General features: G+C 39.1%; 1 protein-coding gene across 2 annotated transcripts; it reads right to left on the bottom strand.

The window, feature by feature from the left end:
* Positions 1 to 130: 130 nt before the first annotated feature.
* Positions 131 to 26527, bottom strand: LOC149138370 (cationic peroxidase 1-like). 2 transcript variants are annotated; one of them, XM_089447186.1, is made up of 4 exons: positions 26272 to 26527; positions 25700 to 25891; positions 944 to 1109; positions 131 to 852 (listed from the first exon to the last, which is right to left on the bottom strand). In XM_089447186.1, the coding sequence occupies exons 1-4, from the start codon at positions 26479 to 26481 to the stop codon at positions 467 to 469; spliced, it is 954 nt and encodes a 317-aa protein (XP_089303312.1). In that variant the 5' UTR covers positions 26482 to 26527; the 3' UTR covers positions 131 to 466. The 2 variants fall into 2 exon arrangements, with proteins under 2 accessions (XP_089303312.1, XP_089303311.1); XM_089447185.1 differs by lacking the exons at positions 131 to 852; positions 944 to 1109 and adding exons at positions 24511 to 25129; positions 25224 to 25389.
* Positions 26528 to 27338: the final 811 nt, after the last annotated feature.

Raw genomic sequence — 27338 nt, 5'->3', positions numbered from 1 at the left:
TTCTTGATGACGATATAACATATAATTTATATCACTAAATTAATATATAAAATTATGTTATTTAAAATATATAGCATTTAATAAACGTTCAAACAATTACCCTTACTCAACCTCATGTTTGCAACTTGATTTTATAATAATTTTTAAAATTCAAAACATATAAAGGAGAACCAGTCCGGTTCAACTGGAGTGAACCCAATGCTTACTCAATCTCATCAAATGATAGTTCATGCTTATCAAGAGCGTGTGTCCATTTGATGGTTATTTCTTATGTTATTAAACAGTTAACGTGCCAAATGTTCCATGTGATATCTGAGTTGTCATATAACTCTTGACATAATAACATGGGTACGTAGTTTGCTGCTGTCTTCGAAGAGTTTCCCTTAGAACTCAAGGGCCGATTGCAAATCTACTTTTTACGAACAAAACATGATCCGAAAAGCGTAAGACTAGAACCCTGAGAATTTTAATTGGGCTTCCTACAGTTTTTGCGTATTTGTCCGCTGGTTCCAGTAAGAGGACTGATGTTACCCATTTTCACCATGGATTCTGCGAAGTCAGTAAAGAAGGTGTTTTGAGCGGCGCTGTATGAAGTAACTTGAGAATCTGTGGAACCTCCATTAAACAGTTCTTGATCTGAATGGAAAAGCCCATTTTGTCCCATCAGGTTACTGTAATAATTGTTGTCAAAAGTGTAGGGAGTGGCCACATCTAAGGGAAACAGGGTGTTGTTTCCACCAGTGCTCGGGCAACTAATCTTCACATAATTGGCGAATGAAGCATCAATGTTAGAATCGGTGTAGATGCGAGCTCTGAATGTGGTGCACCGCCCAAGACCGATTGAATGACCACCTGTAATAATAATAATAATAGTGAATGTTAATTACTATTATATATGTTATTAAATATATCGAATGTGGCTGCCAGTAATAGTTTTATATACCTGAGAGTGCTACGAGGTCCTTGGTAGAAAGACCGTGAGCTTGAAAGGCAGAGATGAGAGTGCTGAGACTGGAAGCTGGCGATGGAAGGTTGGTGTTCGCAGCGCTTAAACTCGCAGTGGTTGAGTCTCGCCTTCCCAGCATTACCGTCCATGTTGGCCCTCCCAGCTAACAAATTGCAATCGCACATGACCAAACAGCGTTATTTGATTTTAATTCCTGAGTTGATTTTAATATAACTTCAAATTGCTTGTTTTCTGGTGATTCATTTGATTGTTCGTTATTATTAGTTTACCATTTAACAATACAATTATAATTTATGTAAATTTTTCCGTGATAAAATCCATTGAAACCTCCTCCCAACGTTGGCTTGGAATGGATAAAGGTTGTAATAGACCCGGTGTCTTAATTGTTTCAACTTTATTTTGTTGGAAAACCAAACATTCCGCCACAAACTTTTGAATATCTAATTTAAGGCCATCCCAAAAAATTCCTTCTTAACCCTGTGGTAAGTTTTTAAAAATCCTGAGTGCCCTCCTAAGGGAGAAGTGTGCAATTCCATAAGAATCTTTTGTTTTAGCTTGGAATTCTTACAGAGGTATAAGCGATCTTTGTACCATAACGAATCATTTTGCCAACTAAATGTATCAGACGTACTAGAATCTTGTTGTAGCTTTCGAATAAGTGCCCACACTTCTTCATCATTCTTCCATTCCTCCCTTGCTTCGTTTATCCAATCTGGTTGGATAATAGAAATGGCACACAACAATGCTTCCACATCCTCATCCTTTCTTGAGAGTGCATCTGCCACCACATTTTGCTTCCCTTTTTTGTAGATGATTTCAAAGTCATAACCCAACATCTTTGTGACCCACTTTTGTTGCTCTTCAGAGGATAATTTTTGTTCTAAAAAGTATTTAAGGCTATCATGATCCGTTTTTACCTTGAAGTGTCTTCCCATTAGGTAGGGTCGCCATTTCTTAAGTGCATGGAATATTGCCAACATTTCCTTCTCATAAATAGCTTTGTTTAAAAACTTTCCCTTGATTGGACGACTTTCAAAAGCAATGGGTCTTTCATCTTGCATTAGAACAACACCAATTCCATTTCCTGAAGCATCACATTCCACAATAAAGGTTTTTGTGAAGTCTGGTGTAGCTAAGACCGATGCTTGGCACATTGCCTCTTTAAGATGTTCAAAGGCCTTTGTTGCTTCCGGAGTCCATGAAAATGCATCTTTCTTCAATAATGTTGTTAGAGGTGCTGCTATTCTCCCATAATTCTTAACAAACTTGCGATAATACCCTGTCAACCCAAGAAATCCTCGCAGATGCTTTATGGATGTGGGGATTTTCCATTCCTTAATGGCTTTAATTTTGCTAGGGTCTACCTTAACTCCTTCATGAGATACAATATGACCCAAATATTCCACCTCCTGGACTCCAAAGAAACATTTGGATTTTTTTGCATATAATTGTTTCTCCTCCAATAGTTGTAGCACCCTGTCAACATGTTCAACATGATCCTTCCAAGACTTGCTGTAGATTAGTATATCATCAAAAAATACTAACACAAATTTTCTAAGGAATGGTTTGAAAATTGAATTCATCAAACCTTGAAATGTTGAAGGTGCATTGGTAAGGCCAAAAGGCATGACCAAAAATTCATAATGACCCTCATGAGTTCTAAATGCCGTTTTCAGAATGTCTTCAATCTTCATTCTGATTTGATGATATCCCGAACGAAGATCCAACTTGGTGAAGTAAATTGATCCATGCAATTCATCCAATAATTCATCAATGACAGGAATGGGGAACTTATCTTTAATAGTGAGCTTGTTGAGCTCCCTATAATCCGGACACATGCGCCATGATCCATCCTTCTTGTGCACCAATACTACTGGAGCAGAGAAAGAACTTTGACTCGGTTGAATTATACCAGCCTCTAGCATTTCTGCAACCATACGTTCAATTTCACTTTTTTGGACATAGGGATATCTGTACGGCCTGATGTTTGGAGGAACACTTCCTGGAATCAGATGAATAGCATGATCATGATCACGCATAGGTGGGAGACCTTTGGGAGTCTCAAATACCTTGGAATGATTGTCCAGGACTTTTTGGAGATCTGGAGAAATAGATGATTCCGATGTGGAAACATCTAGCGAACATAATTGTGCAATTACACCTCTTTGCTCCTTTTTTAGAAGCTTTGTCATACCATTAGAGCTGATTATCTTTCCTGGTTTCCCTGCAATACCCCTTAATTCAACTTCCTTTCCTCTCGTATAAAATTTGATGAAAAGTTCTTGAAAATTAAAAGCTATTGTACCCAAGGATTGTAGCCATTGGACTCCTAGTACAACATCAGCACCTCCCATTGGAATGGAAAGCATTGGGCTAGTCAATACATATTCTCCCATGGATAGCTTGATATTATGGCACTTTCCAGAGCAATTTATTGTTCCTCCATTTGCAATCATCACTTGACACTCTGGTGCTGGATATAGGAAGCAATTCAATTCTTTTGCTACCCTACAATGAATAAAATTGTGGGTGCTTCCTGAATCAATCAACACTATTACCTTTTTCTTCTTGATTTGTCTTTCTATCTTGATGGTTTGAGGAGTGGTAATTCCCGCCAATGCATTACAAGATATGGTTGGATTTATTTGTTCTTCATCTAGGCTTTGTTCCTGGAGTATATCTTCTTCTTTTGACCTTTCTTGCTCCTTTTCTTCTTCCTCTTCACAATCTATGTAGAATAATTTCTTCTCAGCACACTTATGACCTTTAGTGTATTTGCTATCACAACTGTAACAAAGCCCTTTTGCTCTTTTTTCTTCCAATTGTTGTGGTGTCAACCTTATAGGTTGTGGAAGACTAGGGGCAACAACACTTCCGTCTTTATAGTTGTGAGTGGTATGCTTCCTAGTTGCCATAATTTTGCTTTCCATTTTTCTTGCTAACCTGAATGCCTTCTCTAATGAATCAGGTTCCCAAAGGCGAACATCATGTTGGATATTATCCTTTAAAGACCCTATGAACACATCAATCCTATGCTCCTCTGGAATATCTTTTACCCTTATGTTCAATTTTTGGAACTCCTCAATGTGCTCCATTATTGAACCCTTTTGTTTGAGACTTATCAATTGGCTAAAAAAAGTGTTGCTTTTTGTATCCTCATAATGTGCTATCAATTCTTCCGTAAAAATTGCCCAAGTGATAAATTGTTTACGAGAGCAAAGCCATTGATACCATACAAACTGATTTGGTTCCAAATATACAGTTGCCATACGTACCTTTGTGCGTTTTACACATTATTGAGATCGAAGAATTGCTCCATCTGTAATATCCATGTGGCAGGATCCTTGCCATCAAACTTCCTCATATCGATTTTTGGAATATGGTGAGTCTTTGATCCAACATTAGCGTCTATGGAATCATGATTAACATTTCTTTTGTTCTCATCATGAGTTTCCTTTACTACCTTTTCACCATTAGTAAGTATTTCTTGTAGAAAATTTGTCAAATCTGTCTTCAAATCTGCCATGCCTGTCTTCAAATTTGTGTTCAAATCTATCTTTAAATTGTCCATCTTAGCTTCCATGCCATTCATCTTAGCTTCCACGCCATTTATCTTAGCTTCTGTTAACTTTTTTGAGCGTGACATTTGTTGCACTTGTTCTTGTAATTTTGATATATCATGTAGCATTTCTTCCTCTTCTTCATGAGTCATGCTAGAGCTTTCAGGTTCCTTACTAGGTGTTTGCATTTTCTTTCCTCGGGGCATCAGTTACTGATAATAATTCTCTACTATGCCCTTTGAATTCCTTCAAAATAAATTTTCAAACCAAGCTTAAGCAAAAATTTTAAAAAATCTACACACCTTTTTTCACTTTGTAGGAGCTCGATATTGCCTCTGATGTATCTCTGTACTTTCCAATCATCTAGTTTTGAAATTGCTACCTGTAGTAGCCCTCTATGTCCTCTTTCCAATGCCACAGGTCTAACCCAAATTGGATTCTCCAAGGAAGAGTTATGCGAAATCTCCCACAGTGACTTGATTATATACTAGTTCCGTAGAGCAAACTTGTACGACGTGCCACGAGTCCCTGTTTCAACCTTTGGATCTGAAAAACACATATAAAAAACTACAGTCTGTCCTGTTTCTGTACCTTCTTACTAAATTTCAATCCGATCCCCAGAGAGAAAGTTATGACAATTTTCCCCAGGTCACCTGTTTGGAATGTAATTCAGGAGTCTGCAAAAAGACCAACTTCCTCATATCATAACTCCGTAAATATAGCGCGAAAAGCTCTGAAATTCGGACCCAAGGTTAAGCACGATTTCTTCTCAAATGGGTTTTTTTTTCGACTTCTGAAATGTCACAGAAAAAAAGTTATAGCGAAAATTCCATGATGACCTGTTTGGAGCAGCGAAACCCTAGAACCCAAAGCTCTGATACCAAATGTTATGAAACCAGCTCAAGAAAAGATAGAAAAGATAGATCAACGCCTTAGAATTCAGCCTCTTCGAGGGGGCAACCTCCTTTACATTACATAAATGAACAATTCTTGGATGATACAAATGACAAAACCTCCTTTCTATATATAGGAGTCTAAGGAGTCACAATATAATCTAGCTGACCTAACAATAATAATATAAAGCCACAAAATTAACAATAGAGGGATTCTATGGGGCACATAAATAACAATATGGGGGTAATAGGGGCACAACAATATAAATAAGGGGTATAACTACAATAGTAATGGGGTAATCACTATTATTATAGGGACCCAACAGGTGCCATATACAATGGTAAAGGCCTCATAATGTACTATTTGAATTGATTTTGACAACCTTTGAAATCAATAAAAACCATTTTCAAAAATCACCCTCTTTATTATTGAAGGAAACACTTTCATATCTACTATTTTTTACAGGTGTTGCCCATGACTATGCTCTCTTTATACTTCTTGTTAGTTTCTCCCTTTGTTTGCATTCTCTGCCCCTTTGACATCAATGCAAAAGAATGTTTCCCCTGACTTTGTGCTTCCTTTATTGTGGTAAAGGACAAATCACTCCCAACTTCTACCTGAGATATTCAAAGGCTTCTCTAGGAGGAAGCTTCATAAATATGTCAACAATATGTTCTTTGGTGCCAATATATTCCATCTTGAAATTTTGGTCAACAACTTTGAAAGTATAACCATCAAAAAGTTTTGAACACAATAAATGAAAACCCTAATTTTTCAAAAATTTAAGAGACGTGCATAGGTAACTAGTTAGGTTGAGTACACAGATGCACTGTTGCTAAAGGAAAAGTGAAAAGAATTGTGCATTTATGTGAAAGAAAAAGTACGAAGGCTGAGAAAACTTAAGAAAAATAAAAAACAAAGCTAAAAATCTTGAACTTTATGCTTTCAAGGTTCAAATCACATACAAATAAGGCTAAAAAAAGAAATCAAAGGTCATAGGAGGAAACAATGAAGATAGCATTATCCCCGAGTATGGTCGCCAATTTGTTATGGTGGACAAATTTCTCTTTGCAGACAAGAGAATTCTCCCTAAATTCAATGGTTGAATATAGTAAAAGACAAACAAACTAGTAAATCTTTCCCCGAGTCCACTTCTATTGAATCATAAGAAAGAATGTCGGAATATGAAATCCATACTTTCCAAAATGAAATGTCTAATGAAAATCCTCGTTATGGTTTGATGCATCTCGTCAATGCTCAGAATTTGGAGATATACAAACATAATAAGAAGAAAGCATCAAGGGCATGTGATAGATAAATGACTCAATAAAACCCATACTAGTGATCAAGGAAACTAGTACCTAATATCATTATCAATGGAAAAATGGAAGTAAACACACAATACATAAACTCCATTGAACAATACAGTGGAAAGAAACACTTTTTCATATTAATATTGAATAAAAAGGAGAAATACAACCTTAGCCTTGATGATAGATGCCTCCTCCTAATGGCCTCCATTCCTCCCCTTAGCTCACAAGATTTCCAGCCCTATTCCAACAACATAAGTTTACATTCAAAAGTCTTCTCTTCATCCTCTAGTGTGTGTCAAATTTGTAGGCCAAGAAGAGGAGGTTTTAGATCCTGTTCTCAAGGGATGAGGCCCAAGTATGTAGAGGCTCAAGGTTTTCAGTTGGGAATGTTCCTCCGACAAGGCTTCTAGAAATCACTTTTTATTTTTACTCTTGCTAAGATATTTGTGTAGTTCACAGTGGAATACAGTGCACGAACTTGTGTAGGTCACAATGGTCAAAATTGCGCTTGCACAAGTAATGGCTAAAGAAACTGCACAATTTCTTAAAAATAATTTTTTGAGCAATGCAATCCATAATTCTTATAGTCTTCCGAATTGTTTTACTTTCAACTTTGTATGGGAATGCTTGAACATTACATTGGATAGTGAGAGATCCATACTGGTGGTCATTTTCCTAATGGTGACAAAATGACGTGTAACAATAAAGAGTCGAAGCATGAAAGAGCATTTCCCATATTCTCAACCTAGAATGTAATTTGAGACCCCAGTTTGAATTTCTCTCTACATTAAACTCTCTAAGGCAGCCTGGTACGAAGCTCTAGGAAATTCAGTGTGGGGCTCGACTTGGGAGTTGGGTTTTGTGGAGCAAAGGCTGACGGATTGAGGACTTGCGATTTTTCTTAGGTAATTCAACTCTTTTTGTCTTATGTGTGATCAACGTGCAGAATTCTCAGTTACTGGTTCAATTCGCAAATAAAGCAATTGGAAAGGTGTCATTTTTATTTTGTTGGTGGCCCTAGAGGGCTCTCTCTCTCTACTTCTTTTGTTTCAATCTCAGGAGGGCCCTTAGTTTCTTATTCGTAATGGAGGTTTGGACGTAATAAGAGAAGTTTAGATAGAAGGGTTGGGGTTCACCTTAAGTGGCACTTTCCTGTAGAATTTAGGGGTTATATTTACGTGGATGCCATAATTGAGGTTAACCTAGTTGTATTATTCCGCATCTTCAAAGGAGTGGTGATTGAATTATTTTGGCCTTGTCCAAGTCAAGTGTTGCTTGTAGTATTTTGTGTTATCCTTTTTATAGGAGCAAGGTGATAAGCCCCAAAAATGGGTAACTTTATGGGCTCATTTTGCCTATTATTCTCAATTAATCCACCATTATTCATAGTTTTATGCATGCTTTTGAATATATTTATGTTAATTGAATGAATGGGAATAGTCACTTGACCACAAAGTCTAATACATTCTTATTGCAGATTTTTGGACATCTTTTGAACTAAGGTCAAGCATTTATGAGAAATTTGACGGCTAAATATGAAGGAACGAGGCTGAGGATTTGTAGGAAGGGTGTCTCTTGCACTGAATGACCCCTTCCTCGAGTTCTCGACCATCAGCTCGGAGTTCAACAGCCCACCAAAGATGATTTCAAGGGGTAGCCGAGCAGGTTTTGTGAAGTGGTTGATTAACTGCAGTTTTGAGCAACCAAGCTCTTAAAGTTAAGGAGGACTGTTGGGAGTCCTCGTGTTGCATAAGTAGGAAGGCTTCAAGCCTTGGTAGTTTAGCCATTGAATAGTTGTTTTTCACACTTTAGTGCAGCTCTGCATTTCAACTCATTTTCGAGCTCTTGCTGTAAACAGTTTTGTGACATGTCTATTATTTTTTGAGTAGTGGAGATGAATTTCACTTTGCACCAGCTCTGAGCTTTCTTAGGAGGTTGTAGTTCTTGGGGTTGGGCCCAACCCCAAGTTCCAGTACCTCCTTTGTGTACTTTTATGTGTTTTTCTTGCATTCATAGAATAATTTCTATTATTTAAGTTAAAATCTTGCTTTGTTACTTAGGTTGTTTTTTATGATTAAGATAGTTTTATGCTTCAGGTTGATTTGATAGTTTGGTGATAGAAAATATCTGAAAAACGACTATCAACCAGTCCTCGATCTCATCTCTCCCTCCTTGGGACCTTGAGCTAAGACCAAGGCATACTTGTTGCCACAAAAACACTGTTTTTGCCTTTCAATGTAATTGCTAGTGTTATATTTTAAGTTGGAAAAGTTGATATCAGTTATGCTTGCATGCTTAGATCTATTCTTGCTTAGTTTCCATAGCTATATTGCATGATTTCCTGTCAATAAACTTTTGTTCATCATGTTTCTAGTTTTTAGGTCAGATTAGGTCAAAATAGATAGATCTCTGGTTTTTCTAGTCTTTGTTCGATCAGTTTTGGAAAATAGTGTGCAAAGCACCTGTAATACATCCCTACCTACCCTTCCTCCATCATACAACCTATTCTATCCCCTGACCCAAAATGCCTTCCCTTCATTTGTCACACTTTCCCAATTTGCCCTAATTTCTACATTTTTGTGCAACATTACTCTCTCCATCCTTGAACAAATCCAACCACCTTCATCACTCCTTAGCTTCATTTACCAGGTCCTAGACCCCTTAACATCCTTATACATCCTTCATTCTATTTTCCCACCGTTTTTCTTCCATCAACCCTCCAAAATCCTCTTTTGGCCGTTCCTGTAGAACTTCTTGTAGATCCCCTGCAGACTTCCAGAAGTTCACGCGAGCAATTTTTTGAGATCTAATCACTGTGGAATTCTCTAGAAGGGTTCTAGGGACCCCCTTAGGTCCTCTTCTCACCTTCCCATCCTCCTTCAAGTGCCCACTCCATTTCCTTTCACCAATCAACCTTTGCACAGTCAAAAATAGTTAAAACACATGCATAATAATTCTCCAAAATTACTCAAAAATACCAAAAGATGGTTTTTCCATATTTTCCTTCAGAATAGCTTAGAAAGATGCATTTTACCTTTCTAAGAGTCAATGGCATCCATTTCAGCAACTTTCATCTCTTTTCTTGCACTAGTAGGGTTAGTCGGTAAAACTAGGGTTTACTAGGGTTTGCATTTCCTTTCAGCTTTCAACTTTCAGCTTATTTCTGCAAATAGATTAGCCTCTCTTGAGTTAGCTTTCATCCATCATAGTTAAAATCTTCTTCTAAGAGCTCATCGAAGTTGGCTTAAGCTCCTAGCAGACTTGTGCGAGCTGATCAAGTGACATCCTGTGGCAAGAGCTAGTACTTGTGCATACAACACCGTCGCTTCCAAGTTTGTTACGAACTACCGGGTTGATAAGAGTAAAGAAGGGAGTCCCAAGAGTTGCATCATCATTGTTGCAATACTGGAGCCCACCATATTTTTGGCACCGTTTCCGAGGAAGCGTCAGAGTATTTGTGATTGTTGTTTTTCTTCTATTTTCTATTGCAACCTTCTGCTAAGTAGTTTATTTCAACAAGAGTAGAGTAGTTGTTTCATTTCCATTCTACAATTTCATTTCCAAAAAAGTAGATTAGACATTTCCTACTTTCATATATTAGCATTTCAATTCTACAATTTCAATTCCGCAAGCATAGATTAGCATTTCAATTCCGCAATTTCAATTCTGCAAGTGTAGATTAGCATTTCAATTCTGCAATTTCAATTCTGCAAACATAGCTTAGCATTTCATTTCTGCAATTTCATTTCAGCAGCATAGATTAGTCATTTCTTTCTTTCATTTCAATTCTGCAATTTTCATTCCAGCAAGGTTTATTTTAGTTAGTTGCAATTTGTTGTTCAATCAATTTCAGTTTTGCAGGTACAAGCAGAGAAAAACACAAAAATCAACCAAAAATATTTCATTTCATGCCTCGTAGGAACAGAGACAATTCAGGAAAATTCCTACCCAACACCAGTTTGCAAATCAGATGGAAGACCTTAAAAGTGATGTGAGACAGACCATTTCCATGCAAATGGATACCTTCCAAACCCAACAAAAGCAAGATGAAGCTGAGAGGGCTTTTGTCCTAGATGTACAAGGAAGCATCCTAAGAACGAGTGTCCATTACACTCCGTAAAGGTATGTTTCATTTGTGAGGCAGACCACCCTAGAAACTAGTGCCCAACCTTACTCGAACTTAAAGCTATGTACCAAGGGGCTGAAGGAGCCACTGAACCACTCTACTTCCTAAACCAAAGGAGGACACATGGATCCAAACCATACCAGCAGGGGGTGCAAGGGACATCCCAGGCTTATTACAAGCCCAACCAGTCCACTCACATACCTTCTTGGGGTCCCCCTGCTCATCCTTCCTGGTCCGCACCCCCTCCTTGGTCATATCCACTTCAATACCATACTCAACCTACTGCTCATTCGTTTCATTCTCATGTTCAGCCACAACCTCAGTGGAATGCACCTCAACAGGGGTGGAGGCCCCAGTACAATACTCCTCCTGCTATTTTGCCTCCACCACCTGCTCAACCACAACCATTAACTCCTGCTCCTCCAAGACAACCCCAAATGCCTGCTCAACAAAACCTAAACCCCAATAACAGACAGGCCCAACAGGTATATACTCGAGAGACAATATGGCCTACCTATGCTGTGGAGATTCAAGAGATCAACCTACGATCTGGGAAGGCCCTCCCAGATAGCCAACCTCCTCCTAAGGAGGATAAGGAAGAAAAATAGGAAAGTGAACCCAAAGCCATTCCACCCTTTCCTAAGAGACTAACTGGAACCACACAACCAAACCCAGAAGAGATTGAACTTTTGGGAGAACTTAAACAGTTATGTGTAAGAATACCACTTCTCCAAGCCATAAAAGATGTACCAATCTACAACAAATTGATCAAAGAGAAGCGTTTCAGGCACCCAGGCAAGCCAAGAGAGATGGGCCCCAACTATCAATGTCATAGGACAACTGTCCGACCTGATGTTGGGACAAGTAATCTATCCGAAATATCTAGACCCTAGGAGTCCTATAGTCGATGTCCACATCAATGGCACCATAATCCCCCACACCCTGATTGGTCTAGGGGCTGCCATTAATGTGATGAACAAGGACACTATGCTAAAACTCAACGTTCAGAGTTCCCTAAGAAAGACATCGACAATACTGCAGTTAGCAGACCACTCTACCGTGACCCTCGAGGGTATTATGGAAGATGTCATGGTCTCCGTTGATTCTTGTGAGTACCCTATGGACTTCTTGGTCCTTCAGCCAAAGGCAAAACTCACTGGGAACCCCCTCATTTTGGGAAGGCCTTGGATAGCTATTGCAAATGCTTACATCAGTTGTCGAGCTGGGAGCATGACCATTAAGAATGGGCCTATGAACAAACAGCTAGTCCTATATCCTCCTACCCAACCTCTGCTAGAACATGAATTACCTCTTTGGTTGGAGGAGGAGGATGAGGATGAAGTCTACTCTGCACCATTATGCATAATGGAAGGCACTAGGGGAGGTCCTCAAACCGAGGATGACCTTATTGAGAATTTGATTCAAAATCCACCTCCTAGTGCGCTGCCATTAGAAGAGTTGGTAGAGGACACCCAAGCCAGTGCTTTAGTGGATCTCTGTGTGGCTGATCCAACCTCTCCCCAAGTTAAGAATGTGGAATTTGGTCCTAAAAGAACCATAAGATCAACTCATCCCTATCCCCCTCTCAGGAGAAGGAGCTGTGTAGCTTATTGAACTGCCATTTGGATGCTTTTGCTTGGAACTATAAGGAGATGAAAGAAGTCCACCCTGCAGTCTGTACCCATCACATTTACATTAAAGAGGATTGTAAACCAGTGAGGTAGCCTCAGAGGAGAATGAATCCAGCCCTTAAGGACATTGTCAAAGAAGAACTGCAAAAGTTGTTGGATGCAGGATTCATCTACCCCATCTCTGACAGCGAGTGGGTTTCTCCTCTGGTGCTTGTGCCCAAGAAAAACAGGAAGTGGAGAATCTGTGTAGATTACCGAGAAATTAACAAAGCTACCAAGAAGGACCATTTCCCTTTGCCTTTCATAGATCAAGTGTTAGATGGCTTGGCAAGGAAGAAGTTATTTTCCTTCCTAGATGGGTTTAGCGGGTATAATCATATCCAAATCAGCCCGAAAGGCCAAGATAAGACCACTTTCACTTGTCCATGGGGTACCTTTGCCTACCGTGTCCTTCCCTTTGGGTTATGCAACACTCCTGCCACTTTCCAGAGAGCAGTACTGAGCATATTTGCTGAGCTGGTTCATGATTCAGTGGAAATCTATATGGATGACTTTACTCCTTATGGGTCCAACTTCCAGGAAGCATTAACTAACCTGGGAAAAGTTTTAACCAAGTGTATTGAAATGAACCTATCCCTCAGTCCTGAAAAATGTTAATTCCTGATGACTGAAGGGACCGTGCTAGGTCATACAATTTCTCAGCAAGGATTACAGGTGGATCCCAACAAGATTGCTATCATCCAAATGGTCCCACCTCCTCAAAAGGTAAGAGATGTTTGGAGCTTTCTAGGCTTAGCAGGATATTATAGAAGATTCATCAAAGATTTCAGTAAGCTAGCCTCTCCATTATTTGGTCTTTTGGGGAAAGATGTTGAGTTTATATGGACTAACAACTTTCAAGAGGCTCTAGATGTGTTGAAAGGTAAGCTGGTAACTGCCCTAATCTTGAGAGGTCCAAACTAGGCCCTACCACATTCACACAGATGCCTCGAACAAAGCCATAGGAGCAGCCTTAGGACAAGTTGAAGAGAATCTACCATATGCCATATATTTTGTCAGTGAAAACCTATCCAAGGCATAATTAAACTATATTGTAACCGAGAAAGAGCTCCTAGCTATAGTCCATTCCCTAAACAAGTTTAGGCACTACATCACTGGTTATAAAACATTCGTACACACTGATCATGCTGCAATTAGGTATTTGATGAATAAACCTAATGTAAATGCTCATATCATTAGATGGTTACTTTTATTGCAGCAATTTGATTTGACAATTGTTGATAAGCCAGGTAAGGAAAATGTTGTTGCTGATTTTCTGTCTAGACTAGATTTGCTTGCAGGAGAAGAAGGGATGGCGAATTATCAAATGCCAAATGAACACTTGTTTGCTATTTCAGTACTCTCTCCATGGTTTGTTGATATAGAAAATTACTTGGTTTCAACACAATTCCCGTCACACCTATCCTCAAAAGAGAAGAGCAAGATCGTGAGGAAAAGCGCCCCATTCACATGGATTGGGGTCAACCTGTTTAAAGTTGGCCCAGATCAGATTTTGAGGTGTTGTGTCAAGGAGGAGGAAGTTTTTGACATCCTCTTAACCTGTCATGATGGGCCCTATGGAGGCCACTTTGCAGCAAAAAGAATCGCCTTCAAAATTTTACAGGCAAGCTACTATTGGCCCACTCTTCATCAACATGTCAGGAGATACATCAGGCAATGTGACCGATGTCAAAGGATGGGGAAACCGACTCCTAGGGATGAGATTCCCCTCCAACCTCAAGTGACTTTTGAGCCATTTAAGAAGTAGGGCATGGAATTTGTGGGTCGTATTAACCCTCCTTCAAAACAAAAGTCTTACATAATTGTGTGCACGAACTACCTAACAAAGTGGGCAGAAACAAAGGCAATCAAGGCAGCAACAGAAGAAAAAGTAGGTGAGTTTTTGAGGGAAAATATCTTATACAAGTTTGGCTACCCAAGAGCATTAGTCACAGATCAAGGAAGTCAGTTTACCTCTCACCTGATTGAAGACCTGCTCGCTCATCACAAGATTAAGCACAGAACTTCCACCCCTTATCATCTGCAAGAAAATGGACAGGTGGAAGTCCCTAACCGAGATTTGGAAGATATTTTGACTAAAGTGGTGAGCAGCAGTAGAAAATATTGGGCATATTGCTTGGTTGAGGCCACCTGGGCCTACAACACTACTTGGAAAACTACAACAGGATTCACACCTTATGAGCTGTTCTACGGGAAGAAGGCTTTGCTATCCATAGAATTTGAATATAACACATTGAGGTTGGCAGCTCAGCTAGACCTAGATCTCAGCCATGCAAAATAGGAAAGATTACTTCAATTGAATGGATTAGATGAATAGATAATGCAGGCCCTTCTCCACTTAGGGGTAGTCTAACTTCAAAGAAAGATATGGCATGACCGACACCTTAAAGAAAAGCAATTTCATCTAGGAGATTGGGCACTGTTATATTATTCAAGATATAAGGATTCCAAAGGAAAGTTGAGGACAAGATGGTTGGGACCATATACAGTGGAGAAATGCAACGACAATGGTTCAGTCTTTATCAGGACCATTGATGAAGAAGCCATCCCCATGCTCGTCAATGGGCATCGATTGAAAATCTACAGGAAACCCCTTTCTAAGAAGGAGTTCATTGAGATTCTGGATAAATCAGTGCTCGTAGTGGAGCAAGCCCCTGTCTCCACTCCACCCACACCTTGAACACACACTAAAAAAAAAAACAGGAAAAAAAGAAAAAATAAAATAGCCTTGGGTGAAAACCTCTTGGAGGTGCCCAGGGCAGATAGTGAGGGTGAAAACCTCATGGAGGCGCCCCAATTATCTTAGAGAGAAAAAGAGAGAGAGAGAGAGAAAAGAAGAAAAAGAAGAATAAACCTAATTTCTGTTGAATAAACTGCAAGTCGCAAGAAGATCATTACAAGTTAGGAGGATCGCACAAGATAAAGACTGAGGTCAGGACTAGGCTAAAAGCATCCCTCACAATCCATTCCTCCATGACCATTACCCTTTCCTAAGATTTGGTCTCATTCGGGCTAAGATTTCACCTTCTACAGGAAGTTCTGTGTCTTCTACAGGAAGATCCTGTAGAACCTACAGACAAGCCAAAATCAATCTCAGAAGGGGACCCAAAGGTTGGGAATATGTATATGAGGCCTATAAACATCCCTGCTTCCATCCATCACCATATGTTTCCCTTTTTCCATCTCTGTACACCTCCATTGCACTCACTTTTATGTCCTTGCACAGTCAAACACAGAAATCCTGTTTCCTTCAGGTTGCTAGCAAAAATTTTTAATGACAAATCTAAGCAACAGTTTTTCACTGACCATACTTGATACCCTCCATCTAGATTCCTCATCAGCTGAGACCCTCATTAGCAGTATAGCCCTGCTCATTCTAGCTTGTATTCCAGGAGGAGAAGCAGCTACAGGACATCCTACAGGATTCCTGTAGCAGCTGATCCCTCTGAAAGACCTGCTCCAAAGATAGGGACAGCAGAATATGGAATATGAAACCTGCATGGAGCTCTGCTTGGATGTGTGAACATCAGCAATAGCCGAGGCCAAGCATGCAGTGCGCATACAACAACAGCAAATGAAGAAATGGGTTCCAAAATCCGAAATCTGCATAACACGGCCGCGACTATGCAAGTAAGTGCCTAAACTCGTTCTTCAATTGCATAAATCATATTTCAAGGCTGCATGACTATGGGAATGGTTCAGATTGAGTGGAATTGGTGGCCAGTCAACTGGCCACCCTCGGCCAGCTACACATCCTCGTGGAATCCAAACGAGCCCCGTTACATTCAAACTATCGATTAGATGCAGCCAGCACATGTGGAGTGTCCATTCAGGAAGAAATCGTCGAGACTGGTAGTGGTGACGGCGGATAATGGGAGAAAGGAGGTGATGGCAGTCATACGACATGCAAAAACATTATGGTTGTGACGTCGGATCAACATCCGGTTCGGCCACCTCATCCCCTCACCACGAATCATGCCACAGTTAAAAGACCGCTCCATTGAAACATGCACCACCCTCTGTTCATTCTGTACTCACACCGTTCTCGACTGGAGTATGCATCCATCGCTTCTAGAGCAGTTAACCAGTCATCCTCCATTAGTTTTTCTGCCTGTTTTCGAAAATCTCCCACCTATTGGGCTCTACCGGAAGCACAGTTCTATTCTACAGGAGCCGGGAGATTTCTACAGGAAGGGTTCTACAGGAAAGGCAGAGAACAGCTCTGCGGAGAGGAAATTTGGATTTTTCATCGGAATTCAAGCTCAAAACGAGATAGGCTCAGGAAAACTCCTCTTTGCATGATTTGTTTGTTCAAGGTGGTGAATTGAACACGACATTAGATTGAAAATGAGAGTAAAAGTCTGCCTATGCATTGAGAAAAAAAGTGAAAGTCTGTCTGCATATTTCACTGAGTTCACCCAGTTCTTTCTCTGCATCCAAAATATCCTAATCATTTTTAAATTCTCCTGTAAGGAAGATACATGCAACAGTAGAGGCCAGCCTATGTGTGTGTGAAAGAACCCGAATTTACATATCTATCTATGTGCTGAGAAAAGAACCCGTGTCCTTATACTCTGTTCTGTAAAAAAAAATTATTTTCATAAACAAAGAGTCAAATTCTGGGTGATAGCAGTTTTAAAAGAGGAGAATTATTGCTACTTGATATTGTAAGGAACACATGAAAGATTCCTTCTTGGGTTCAAAAGAAACCGAATTTAGCTATCCTCTATTTCAGTGATTGACTGTTTTTCCACCTGAGCATTTTCTCTTCTGATTGAAACATAAAAAGAGCACTCAACACCATGCTAGGAGGATTCATAAGGAAGGAACCCTTAGACTCTAGCAAGTTGCATGAGCACCCTGAGGTGGTGGACCTTTTCACCCGAGCAAATTGGATATCATTCTTTGATAGAATTCAGGGTTATGATGAAGAGATAACTGAAGAGGTTTTGATGTCCCTAAGACCACATTTGAAGACACATGCCACAATTAGTTTTAGGGGTTTGATCCTAGAACTTACCCCTGAGCTCATTAGTAGAATTACTGGTCTACCATTAGGGCCCCCTTGGAGCAAGGAGGAGATATCATTGGGACAAGTTGCTAAGAAAACATTCCTGAGGAGCATCCTGGAGAAGACAAAAACGGGGCTAGAAGGACAAGCTTTCCACCTCTCTAGAGTGAAGTTAGTTATCAAATAATGAAGTATATCACATGTGAAGGGAGGTTTAGCATCATTTATGGATACCATTTCAGGTTTCTACATGAATTAAGGTATGGAATGGGCTTGCCTCCAACCAAGAAACTGAGCATCCCATATTTCCTTCTCCAGTCCTTAATTGAATGTGATAAAAAGCTAAATGAAGGGATCCCAGATCAGTTGGCCCACCATGGTCTCATCAAACTACTGGTGGAAGATGATTTACACACCTATACTAGCCCCATATCTTGGGAAACCTTCAGAAATATGTCTAGGGAATGATAACATTAGACCTTTGGCTGAGAACATCACCCCATCCAGCAGTGAGGAGGGGGAGCAAACTAAAGGAATTGAGAAGGATAAGGATGAGGGAGCACATGAAATTCAAGCAGAGGAGAAACAAGAAGAAAAGGAAGAATTTGGCAAGACTGCTGAGCCTAAAACAGAGAAAGAGACAACAACAAAAACAACGAAGGAAAGGAGGACACAAATTGGAAAGGGAAAGGCCAAGAAGGCCCAAAAGAAGGCTGCCACAGCTAAAGCAGGCACCTAGCAAGAAAAAGGAAAGACACACCCTGAGATATCAGTAACACAGATAGAAATAGTGGACACAGAGATTTCTACAGGAAGCAAAGGAAAAGAACAACAGGAAGAGAAATCCTGCGAGACGTTGGCAAGGGAGGCAACAACTGTGCTTGCTGCATTAAGCACACTTACAAAACAAAACAGAAAAATAAAGAGGCAAACCTCCATGTATTTTAAAGCCAGGAGAAGCAGAAGGATCAAAGTGGGCAAACCCCGGCCACAATCAAAGGAACCAATTGTCATTGAGGACACAACCACTAAATAAAAGGAAGAGTCTCCTTCCAAGATATATATCACCTATGAAAGAGGAAGCCCAAAAACCTACACATGGAAAGAGAGAAGTAGGATGATGGAATCAAAGGCAGCTCTACAGGAAGCTGAAACATCTCTACAGGAAACTCTAGCTAAGTAAAAAGAGATTGAGAAATTGGAGGAGAAGGTAACCAAACAATAATAGGGAGAAGAAAAGATTGAGGAGATACTGGAACCAAGCGCTCGGCCTAGCTTGGGAGCATATTACAACTTGTTACAAGGTGGGAAGATCATCCCACAGAAGTTTGTTGTACCACTTTTCTTTGCATTGGAGCAAGAACGGGTTAGGACTCACACTTGGATGAGGATTGCCAAATCCAAGGGTGTTGCAGAAATAGGCCACCTGGAAGAACAGCTAAAAGAATCAAGGAAAGAGTTGGCCATGGTGACGCACATAGAAAGCAGTAGAAGAGCCAAATTACAAGAGGAGAATGAGCTGCTGAAAAAGTAGTTACAGCTACAGCAGGGTCATAAGGAAGATAGGCCATCCATTTTGGGAGAACAGTAGCAGCAAGAAAGACCTCCAATAGACAAGGAAACAACCGAGAAACAGTAGAGAGAGGAAAAGCTGCAAGCTGATGTTGAGTTGCTAACAAAAATGCTGCAGGAAAATGAGTCTCAGGCAGCAGAAGAAATATAGGGTTTAAAACAATAGGTTCAAGAAAAGGAGACCCCAATGACCTACATGGCCAGCTGGGCAGTAGAAGCCTTACAATGTAGGCAACCTGCTAAGTCCTATGCCTTATATCTTAAAGATCAATGGTTGCAATTTCAAATTAACACATTGGCCCAAAGGGGCACCATTCCATTTCAGAATTACAATCAGTTTATGTATCTGTGTGACAATAGCTCAGCTGAAGATAAGGCCAAGTTAGCAAAATTCTATTTACACAACCTGGCACTTCCAAACATGAATCTATGGGACCCTAATGTTGCATTGGGAGATTTGAAAATCATGGCCATGGCCTCTTGGTTAAACCATGAGGAAAAGAGGGCAGTAGAAATTCGGAAATTAATGGACAGAGAGCTAAGTGAGCCACTTATGATTAGGGCGGAACCAGAAGATCCCTCAGCTTTAGTATATGCCCATCAGCACCTTGCCAACAACCCTCAGGTTCTCCCAGACTACATTGAAAGGCAAGCTCAGGCCATTGCTCACTTTGAAGACATGGAAAGACTATTGGGTGATAATTGCATTCATGCTTGCACAAGGATATGGAACACATGGTCCCATAGTCTGTAAATAAGAGAATACCACTCCCCGACCAGAATGAGGGAGGCTTTGGCAAGAGTGCCACTTTATAAAAAGTCAATGTAAATTCTGAAGGCCAACTGGATTGGCCTAAAGTTCAGTCCTTCATTGCTTTTGGGACTATTGGAAGGGTTCAAAGAAGAAGAAGAACACAGGCAATGGAAGGAAGTAGAGAGAAAAGCAGGATTTCATGACCAAGAAGAGGACATCACCTCAGAAACCTGGGATGTTAGAGAGGCAGTCAAAGCAATCAAAGATGACGAGCTGGATTAGTTGCTCAGAGGATGAGTAACACATTCAGTAGGGGGATGATGATGAGCCCCAAAAATGGGTAACTTTATGGGCTAATTTTTCCTATTATTCTCGATTAATCCACCATTCTTCATAGTTTTATGCATGCTTTTGAACATATTTATGTTAATTGAATGAATGAGAATAGTCACTTAACCACAAAGTCTAATACATGCTTATTGCAGATTTTTGGACATCTTTTTGACTAAGGTCAAGCATTTATGAGCAAGTTGACATCCAAATACGAAGGAAAAAGGCTGAGGATTTGTAGGAAGGGTGTCTCCTGCACTGAATTACCCCTTCCTCGAGTTCTCCACCATCAGCTCGGAGTTCAACAACCCACCAAAGATGATTCCAAGGGGCAGCTGAGCAGGTTTTGTGAAGTGGCTGATGAACTGCAGTTTTGAGTAGCCAAGCTCCTAAAGTTAAGGATTGTTGGGAGTCCTCATGTTGCATAAGTAGGAAGGCTTCAGGCCTTGGTAGTTTAGCCATTGAATATTTTTTTTCGCACTTTAGTGTAGCTTTGCATTATAGCTCGTTTTCGAGCTCATGCTGTAAACAATTTTGTGACATGAATATTATTTTTTGAGTAACGGAGATGAATTTTGCTTTGCACCAGCTCTGAGCTTTTTTAGGAGGCTGTAACTCTTGGGGTTGGGCCCAACCCAAGTGCCAGTACCTCCTTTGTGTACTTTTATGTGTTTTTCTTGCATTCATAGAATAATTTCTATTATTTAGGTTAAAATTACTGCCTGCCTTTCAGGACCTTACCTTGCTTCAGGTTGATTTGACAGTTTGGTGATAGAAAATATCTGAAAAAAGGCCATCAAGCAGTCATCGATCTCATCTCTCCCTCCTTGGGACCATGAGCTGAGATCAGGCATACTTGCTGCCACAAAAACACTGTTTTTGCCTTTCAATGCAATTGCTAGTGTTAGATTTTAAGTTGGAAAAGTTGATATCAATTATGCTTGCATGATTAGATCTTTTCTTGCTTAGTTTCCATAGCTATCTTGCATTATTTCCGGTCAATAAACTACTATTCATCATGTTTCTAGTTTTTAGGTCAGATTAGGTCAAAATAGATAGATCTCTGGTTTTTCTCGTCTTTGTTCAATTAGTTTTGGAAAATAGTGTGCAGAGCACTTGTAATACATCCCTAGCTACCCTTCCTCCATCATACAACCTGTTCCAGCCCCTAACCCAAGATTCTTTCCCTTCATTTGTCACACTTTCCCAATTTGCCGTATTTTCTACATTTTTGTGCAACATTGCTCCCTCCATCCTTGAACAAATCTAACCACCTTCATCACTCCTTAGCTTCATTTACTAGGTCCTAGACCCCTTAACATCCTTATCCATCCTTCATTTCCATTTTCCCATCATTTTTCCTCCATCAACCCTCCAAAATCCTCTTTCAGCCATTCCTGTAGAACTTCCTGTAGATCCCCTGTAGACTTTCTGTAGAAGTTCACGAGAGTAGTTTTTCGAGATCTGGTTGCTGTGGAATTCTCCAGAAGGGTGCTAGGGACCCCCTTAGGTGCTCTTCTGACTTTTCCAACCTCCTGCAAGCGCCCACTCCATTTCCTTTCGCCAATCAACCTCTGCAGAGTAAAAAACAGTTAAAACACATGCATAATAATTCTCCAAAATTACTCAAAAATATAGAAAGATGCTTTTTCCATATTTTCCTTCAGAAGTAGCTTAGACACATGCATTTTACCTTTCCAAGAGTCAATGGGATCCATTTCAGCAACTTTCATCTCTTTTCTTGCACTAGTAGGGTTAGTCGGTAAAACTAGGGCTTGCATTTCCTTTCAGCTTTCAGCTTCTTTCTGCAAGTAGATTAGCCTATTTTGAGTTAGCTTTCGTCCATCACAATTAAAAGCTTCTTCTAAGAGCTCATAGAAGTTGGCTTAAGCTCCTAGCGGACTTGTGCTAGCTGATCAAGTGACAGCCTACGGCAAAAGCTAGTGCTTGTGCATATAGCGTCGTTGCTTCTAAGTTTGTTACGAACTACTGGGTTGAGAAGAGTAAAGAAGGGAGTTCTAGGAGTTGCAGCATCATTGTTGCAACACTGGAGCCCACCACAAGGCTTACTGGAAGGGTTTTGATTTCCTTGCAGATTTGGTGTGGAGAGGAGGAACACTCTCATCCTCTGAAGGGTGTGTGTGTGTGTGTGCGATGAGAGTGTAGACAACATTGTTATGGTTTGGTTATTTATTTTGGGGCCACGAAGTTGTATGTGAGGGCTATCCATGCAACGCCAAAGAGGCAGGTCACAGCATGGCAGAGGTCAGAGGGGACAATGAGAACAACCTAAAGTGGTGCCACCTGTTAATGAAGTTGACCTAAATTCACCGAGTGATTCCCCTTGGCAGGTGGACTCTCCCCCTCCTTGTGACTCCCTAGAAGCTCAAATTCCCCTAGTCCAGTTATAAGTTGAACAATAGGAATGGGATCGCCACAATTATAGGAATGAAATTATCAACTTTCTCAATGATATTCAAAATAACCATTGACATATCCTTGACCATTAGGATTCTCTTCATCACGGCCAAAAAATGCTCAAGATCAGATGGACAACTTCGAGGGTCGCATGGCACATATGGAATCACATGTCCACAATGCTTTTCACTGCTCTGGTGAGGGGGGTAATGTTGCTCAGGATCCTAATAATGTGTAATGAGACAATTGGGTTAGATTTTGTATTTTACACAGTTTTGGCCCTTCTAATCCATCGATATGTGGTCTTATAGATTTGTTTTGTTGTTATCGAAGTTCTTTCTTTTATGCTTGATGGCCAACAAATCTAGTAGGAATGAGACCTTAGTGATATGGGAGAAGATCTCCCCATGATGTACTCCTTTTAATAATTAATAGAAATATTACCAAAAAAATATATGGCAAGAATTCAAATCTTAGACTTGGAACTCAACAATATAGCTTTAAAAAAAAATTAATAACTTAAATAATATTATTTATAAAATACAACTAATTCAAAGAATATATATATATTTTTAATTGATTCATAAATATACACATAATATTTGTAGTAAAAAAAAATAAAATTGACACCCTCTTTCTAATATAAATATGTCTATCTACATAACTATGAATAAGAATATATGTTTGTTAGTTATATTTGTGTCCATAGGTGTGTCTATTTTCTTTAGGGATCTCAAAATTTTGATTTGAATGTTAATAATTATTAGGTGGAAGGGAAGGATTTAACCTCAACAAAACATTCTTGAATATTCTTAAGAGCATTCACAAGTCAAAGGTTGAGCTTGTGGTCAATATGAAATATGAAATAAGTTATGGTCTTTTGAGTATGTGATCTTGACCCTCTTTAGGAATTAAGAATCTCCATGATAAAGTGGGGTGAATACGAATTGTTATATATAGATATATATATAGCTTAGACTTAGTCTAACTTGGCTAGGAAATAGCCTTTTTCAAGGAAAAATGTGATATTTTGTTGTTTAAAATACACTTTTAAATACATAAATGGATTCAACACTCTCAAAAACCCCATGGGGCAAAAGACATAAACTCAGGTTTAAAAATATTTATTTGATTTTGGTTAAAATTAACTAAAAAAATGTAGTAAAAAAGATCATCCCTCTATAACTTAGACTACACCTTTAACTTATATATTAATTATTTTTATTAATAATAATATTACTTTAAAATAATATTATAATTTAATTCTTTCATAATAATATTACTTTAAAATAATGTTATAATTTAATTCTTTCTATTTTTTAATTTAATAACATAAAATATATTATAAATTAAAATAATTTTTTATATTATTCTTGATGACAATATAAATTGTAGTTGTCTATAATGCAACTTTTGGAAGCCTTTCGGGTAGGTTTTTCTAGTCAAAATCCGGCAGCAATTTATTGGAATCCCAAGTTGGATAGCTAGTTTCTGCACAATCAAAGTGTCCAACGGTTTTCCAGGGTGCTGAATCCAAATATACACTTAAAAACCCATTTTAACTACAACAAATCAAGATTTAACCTCAATTTCTGCTGCCCAATTCCATCACCAAAATCTCCAAAAAAATCGCATTATAGACAACTCCATATAAATTTAAGAACATATAATTTATATCACTAAATTAATATATAAAATTATGTTGTTTAAAATACATAGCATTTAATAAACGTTCAAACAATTACCCTTAATCTCATGTTTGCAACTTGATTTTATAATAATTTTTAAAATTCAAAACATATAAACGAGAACCAATCCGGTTCAACTGGAGTGAACCCAATGCTTACTCAATCTCATCAAATGATAGTTCATGCTTATCAATAGCGTGTGTCCATTTGATGGTTATTTCTTATGCCATTAAACATTTAACGTGCCAAATGTTCCATGCGATATCTGAGTTGTCACGTAAGTCTTGACATAATAACATGGGTATGTAGTTTGGTGCTGTCTTCGAAGAGTTTCCCTTAGAACTCAAGGGCCGATTGCAAATCTACTTTTTACAACCAAAACATGATCCGAAAAGCGTAAGACTAGAACCCTGAGAATTTTAATTGGGCTTCCTACAGTTTTTGCGTATTTGTCCGCTGGTTCCAGTGAGAGGACTGATGTTACCCATTTTCACCATGGATTCTGCGAAGTCAGTAAAGAAGGTGTTTTGAGCGGCGCTGTATGAAGTAACTTGAGAATCTGTGGAACCTCCATTAAACAGTTCTTGATCTGAATGGAAAAGCCCATTTTGTCCCATCAGGTTACTGTAATAATTGTTGTCAAAAGTGTAGGGAGTGGCCACATCTAAGGGAAACAGGGTGTTGTTTCCACCAGTGCTCGGGCAACTAATCTTCACATAATTGGCGAATGAAGCATCAATGTTAGAATCGGTGTAGATGCGAGCTCTGAATGTGGTGCAGCGCCCAAGACCGACTGAATGACCACCTGTAATAATAATAATAATAATAGTGAATGTTAATTACTATTATATATGTTATTAAATATATCGAATGTGGCTGCCACTAATAGTTTTATATACCTGAGAGTGCTACGAGGTCCTTGGTAGAAAGACCGTGAGCTTGAAAGGTAGAGATGAGAGTGCTGAGACTGGAAGCTGGCGATGGAAGGTTGGTGTTCGCAGCGCTTAAACTCGCAGTCGTTGAGTCTCGCCTTCCCAGCATTACCGTCCATGTTGGCCCTCCCAGCTAACAAATTTCAATCGCACATCACCAAACAGCGTTATTTGATTTTAATTCCTGAGATTGATTTTAATATAACTTCAAAATTTATAAAATTCCATTTAGCTATTAACCATTATTAATTTAACTAACATTAATGAATGTAAAATACAAATTTTAAATTATTTTTCAAATAATATAATAATTTTTTAAGTAATTTTTCTAAAAACCCAAGTTTTATCTGGAATTGTACCCGGAACTAAACTCCCTGACCACATTTGTTTTATTTAACAATAATTAAAGATAGGAATTAATAAGTTAGAAATAAAATGATCACCTCCACCACTGAATCGCGCGCAGCAATGGCGAGAATGTCGGCACATGACACGACTCCCTCACACGCTACCTCGAGTAGGTTTTTTATGGTATCTATGACGTCGAATCCTCTCAGGGAATTGGCGTTTGGACCTGCAGTCTTTTCTCCGGTTATAGTCGAGGAATCGTCCAACAGCACCGAACCGTCGCACCCCTGTAGCAAACCAAAATCAAAATTCAACCTATTCAGAATTTAGGTAAATTTGATCCGGTTAAGTTATGGGTTGTTTTTAAATTTTAGGTTATAAGAAATTATCATATGTACATGATATTTATGGGAATATAACTTATTGAAAATAGAAAAAGATTTGAAGTTATTTGAAGTTATGATTTTGTTCATGATATTTATTCTTTAGGATATTTATAGGAATATATGAAACAGACAAACTCTAGATAGAGAAATTAGTTATAATAATCAATAAAATCTTATTAAAAATGTTTTCAGACACCACCATTTCTCTGCCTCTTAACAAACCAGAGCAAGAAAATTAATTAATAACTCAAAATCAACTGAATGAGAGTATGATTTCTGACATTAACAAAGCAGTCGTGGAAGTGAAGTCGGAGAAGCGATGCCCCCATCCTTCTATCCTGGACGACCGCTACATTCACGGCGGCTTTCACTATTAACAGAGCCGCCGGACACGACTCGTCATAAAACGTTGAGCTGAGTTGCCCATGCACAGCCTTATCCATGGAGCAAATAAACACCATTACAGAAATGCATAGGAGAGTTCTCATCATACTTAGAAGAAGCTGCTTCCGTCAGCGAACAGAATTGAATGTTGGGGAGGACTTTGTGAGAAGAGCTGGGGCTGACTGGGATTCTTATACGTCTGAAATTCAACTTGAGTATTATTATCTTCTGTTTGTAGGTAACAATCGTGATGTGAGAGAGTGCCAAGAATTTAATGAAGTGCTGTTAGAAATGTACGGCAACAAAGGACGATTGCAATGGGAAAATAAATTGAGTGAGTGCGGGATGGGTCCAACCTGCACGAAATGTCAAACTTATCAGACCCACGGTTAGCCATGTACTAACAGAAATTTATGATCAATTTCTTTGTTTCACGCTATCTTGCTCCACTGCTTTATCACGGATTCCCAATTTCGGATAAGAGCCACTCAAAACCTTAACCCGGTGGCGAGTTCAGCCAATCGAATGGGTCAAGGATGAACTTGATTGCGTGAAGTTACATTTGACCCAACTTCGGCTTTCAAGTTGCTTTATTGGTATCTCGCTTTCATATTGAAATTTGCTAAAAGCAATCTGACGAAAACTATGCCCCCATCCCAAGTAAAGTAATGTCCATGGAGCAAATGGAGTAAATTCTGCATCTGAGGTTTATGACATATGTTGTGACCCTCTTTTGATCAACCTATAAATTCAAACTTCAAAAACCAAAGCTGGTCAAATTTCAGAAAGTCAAAAACTAGTCAATTGGAAATTGAATTTCTGCGTAGATGCTTGAAAAATAAAGTTTTTTAACTTAAATTTCTAAAATCAAATTTTTAAATTACAATCATGTTTTCAGAAATATTTTGGGAAAAATCACGTCAGAAAATCTTTGTGGACATGTGTGATTCATCCTTAGTACAAG

This window comes from Pinus tabuliformis, chromosome X (assembly GCF_031772625.1).
Source record: "Pinus tabuliformis cultivar Carrire ecotype Pingquan chromosome X, CPIR1, whole genome shotgun sequence".
Taxonomy (NCBI): Eukaryota; Viridiplantae; Streptophyta; class Pinopsida; order Pinales; family Pinaceae; genus Pinus; species Pinus tabuliformis.
Note: the sequence above shows the minus strand (reverse complement) of the source record. Positions and strands in the feature narration are given on the sequence as shown.

Coding starts and splice junctions, on each gene's coding strand:
- LOC149138370 (XM_089447186.1), bottom strand. CDS start 26,481: ATGATGAGAACTCTCCTATGCATTTCTGTAATGGTGTTTATTTGCTCC. Junction 25,892..26,271: donor TCCACGACTGCTTTGTTAAT/GTCAGAAATCAT, acceptor GGTTTGCTACAG/GGGTGCGACGGTTCGGTGCT. Junction 853..943: donor GGACCTCGTAGCACTCTCAG/GTATATAAAACT, acceptor TTATTATTACAG/GTGGTCATTCAATCGGTCTT.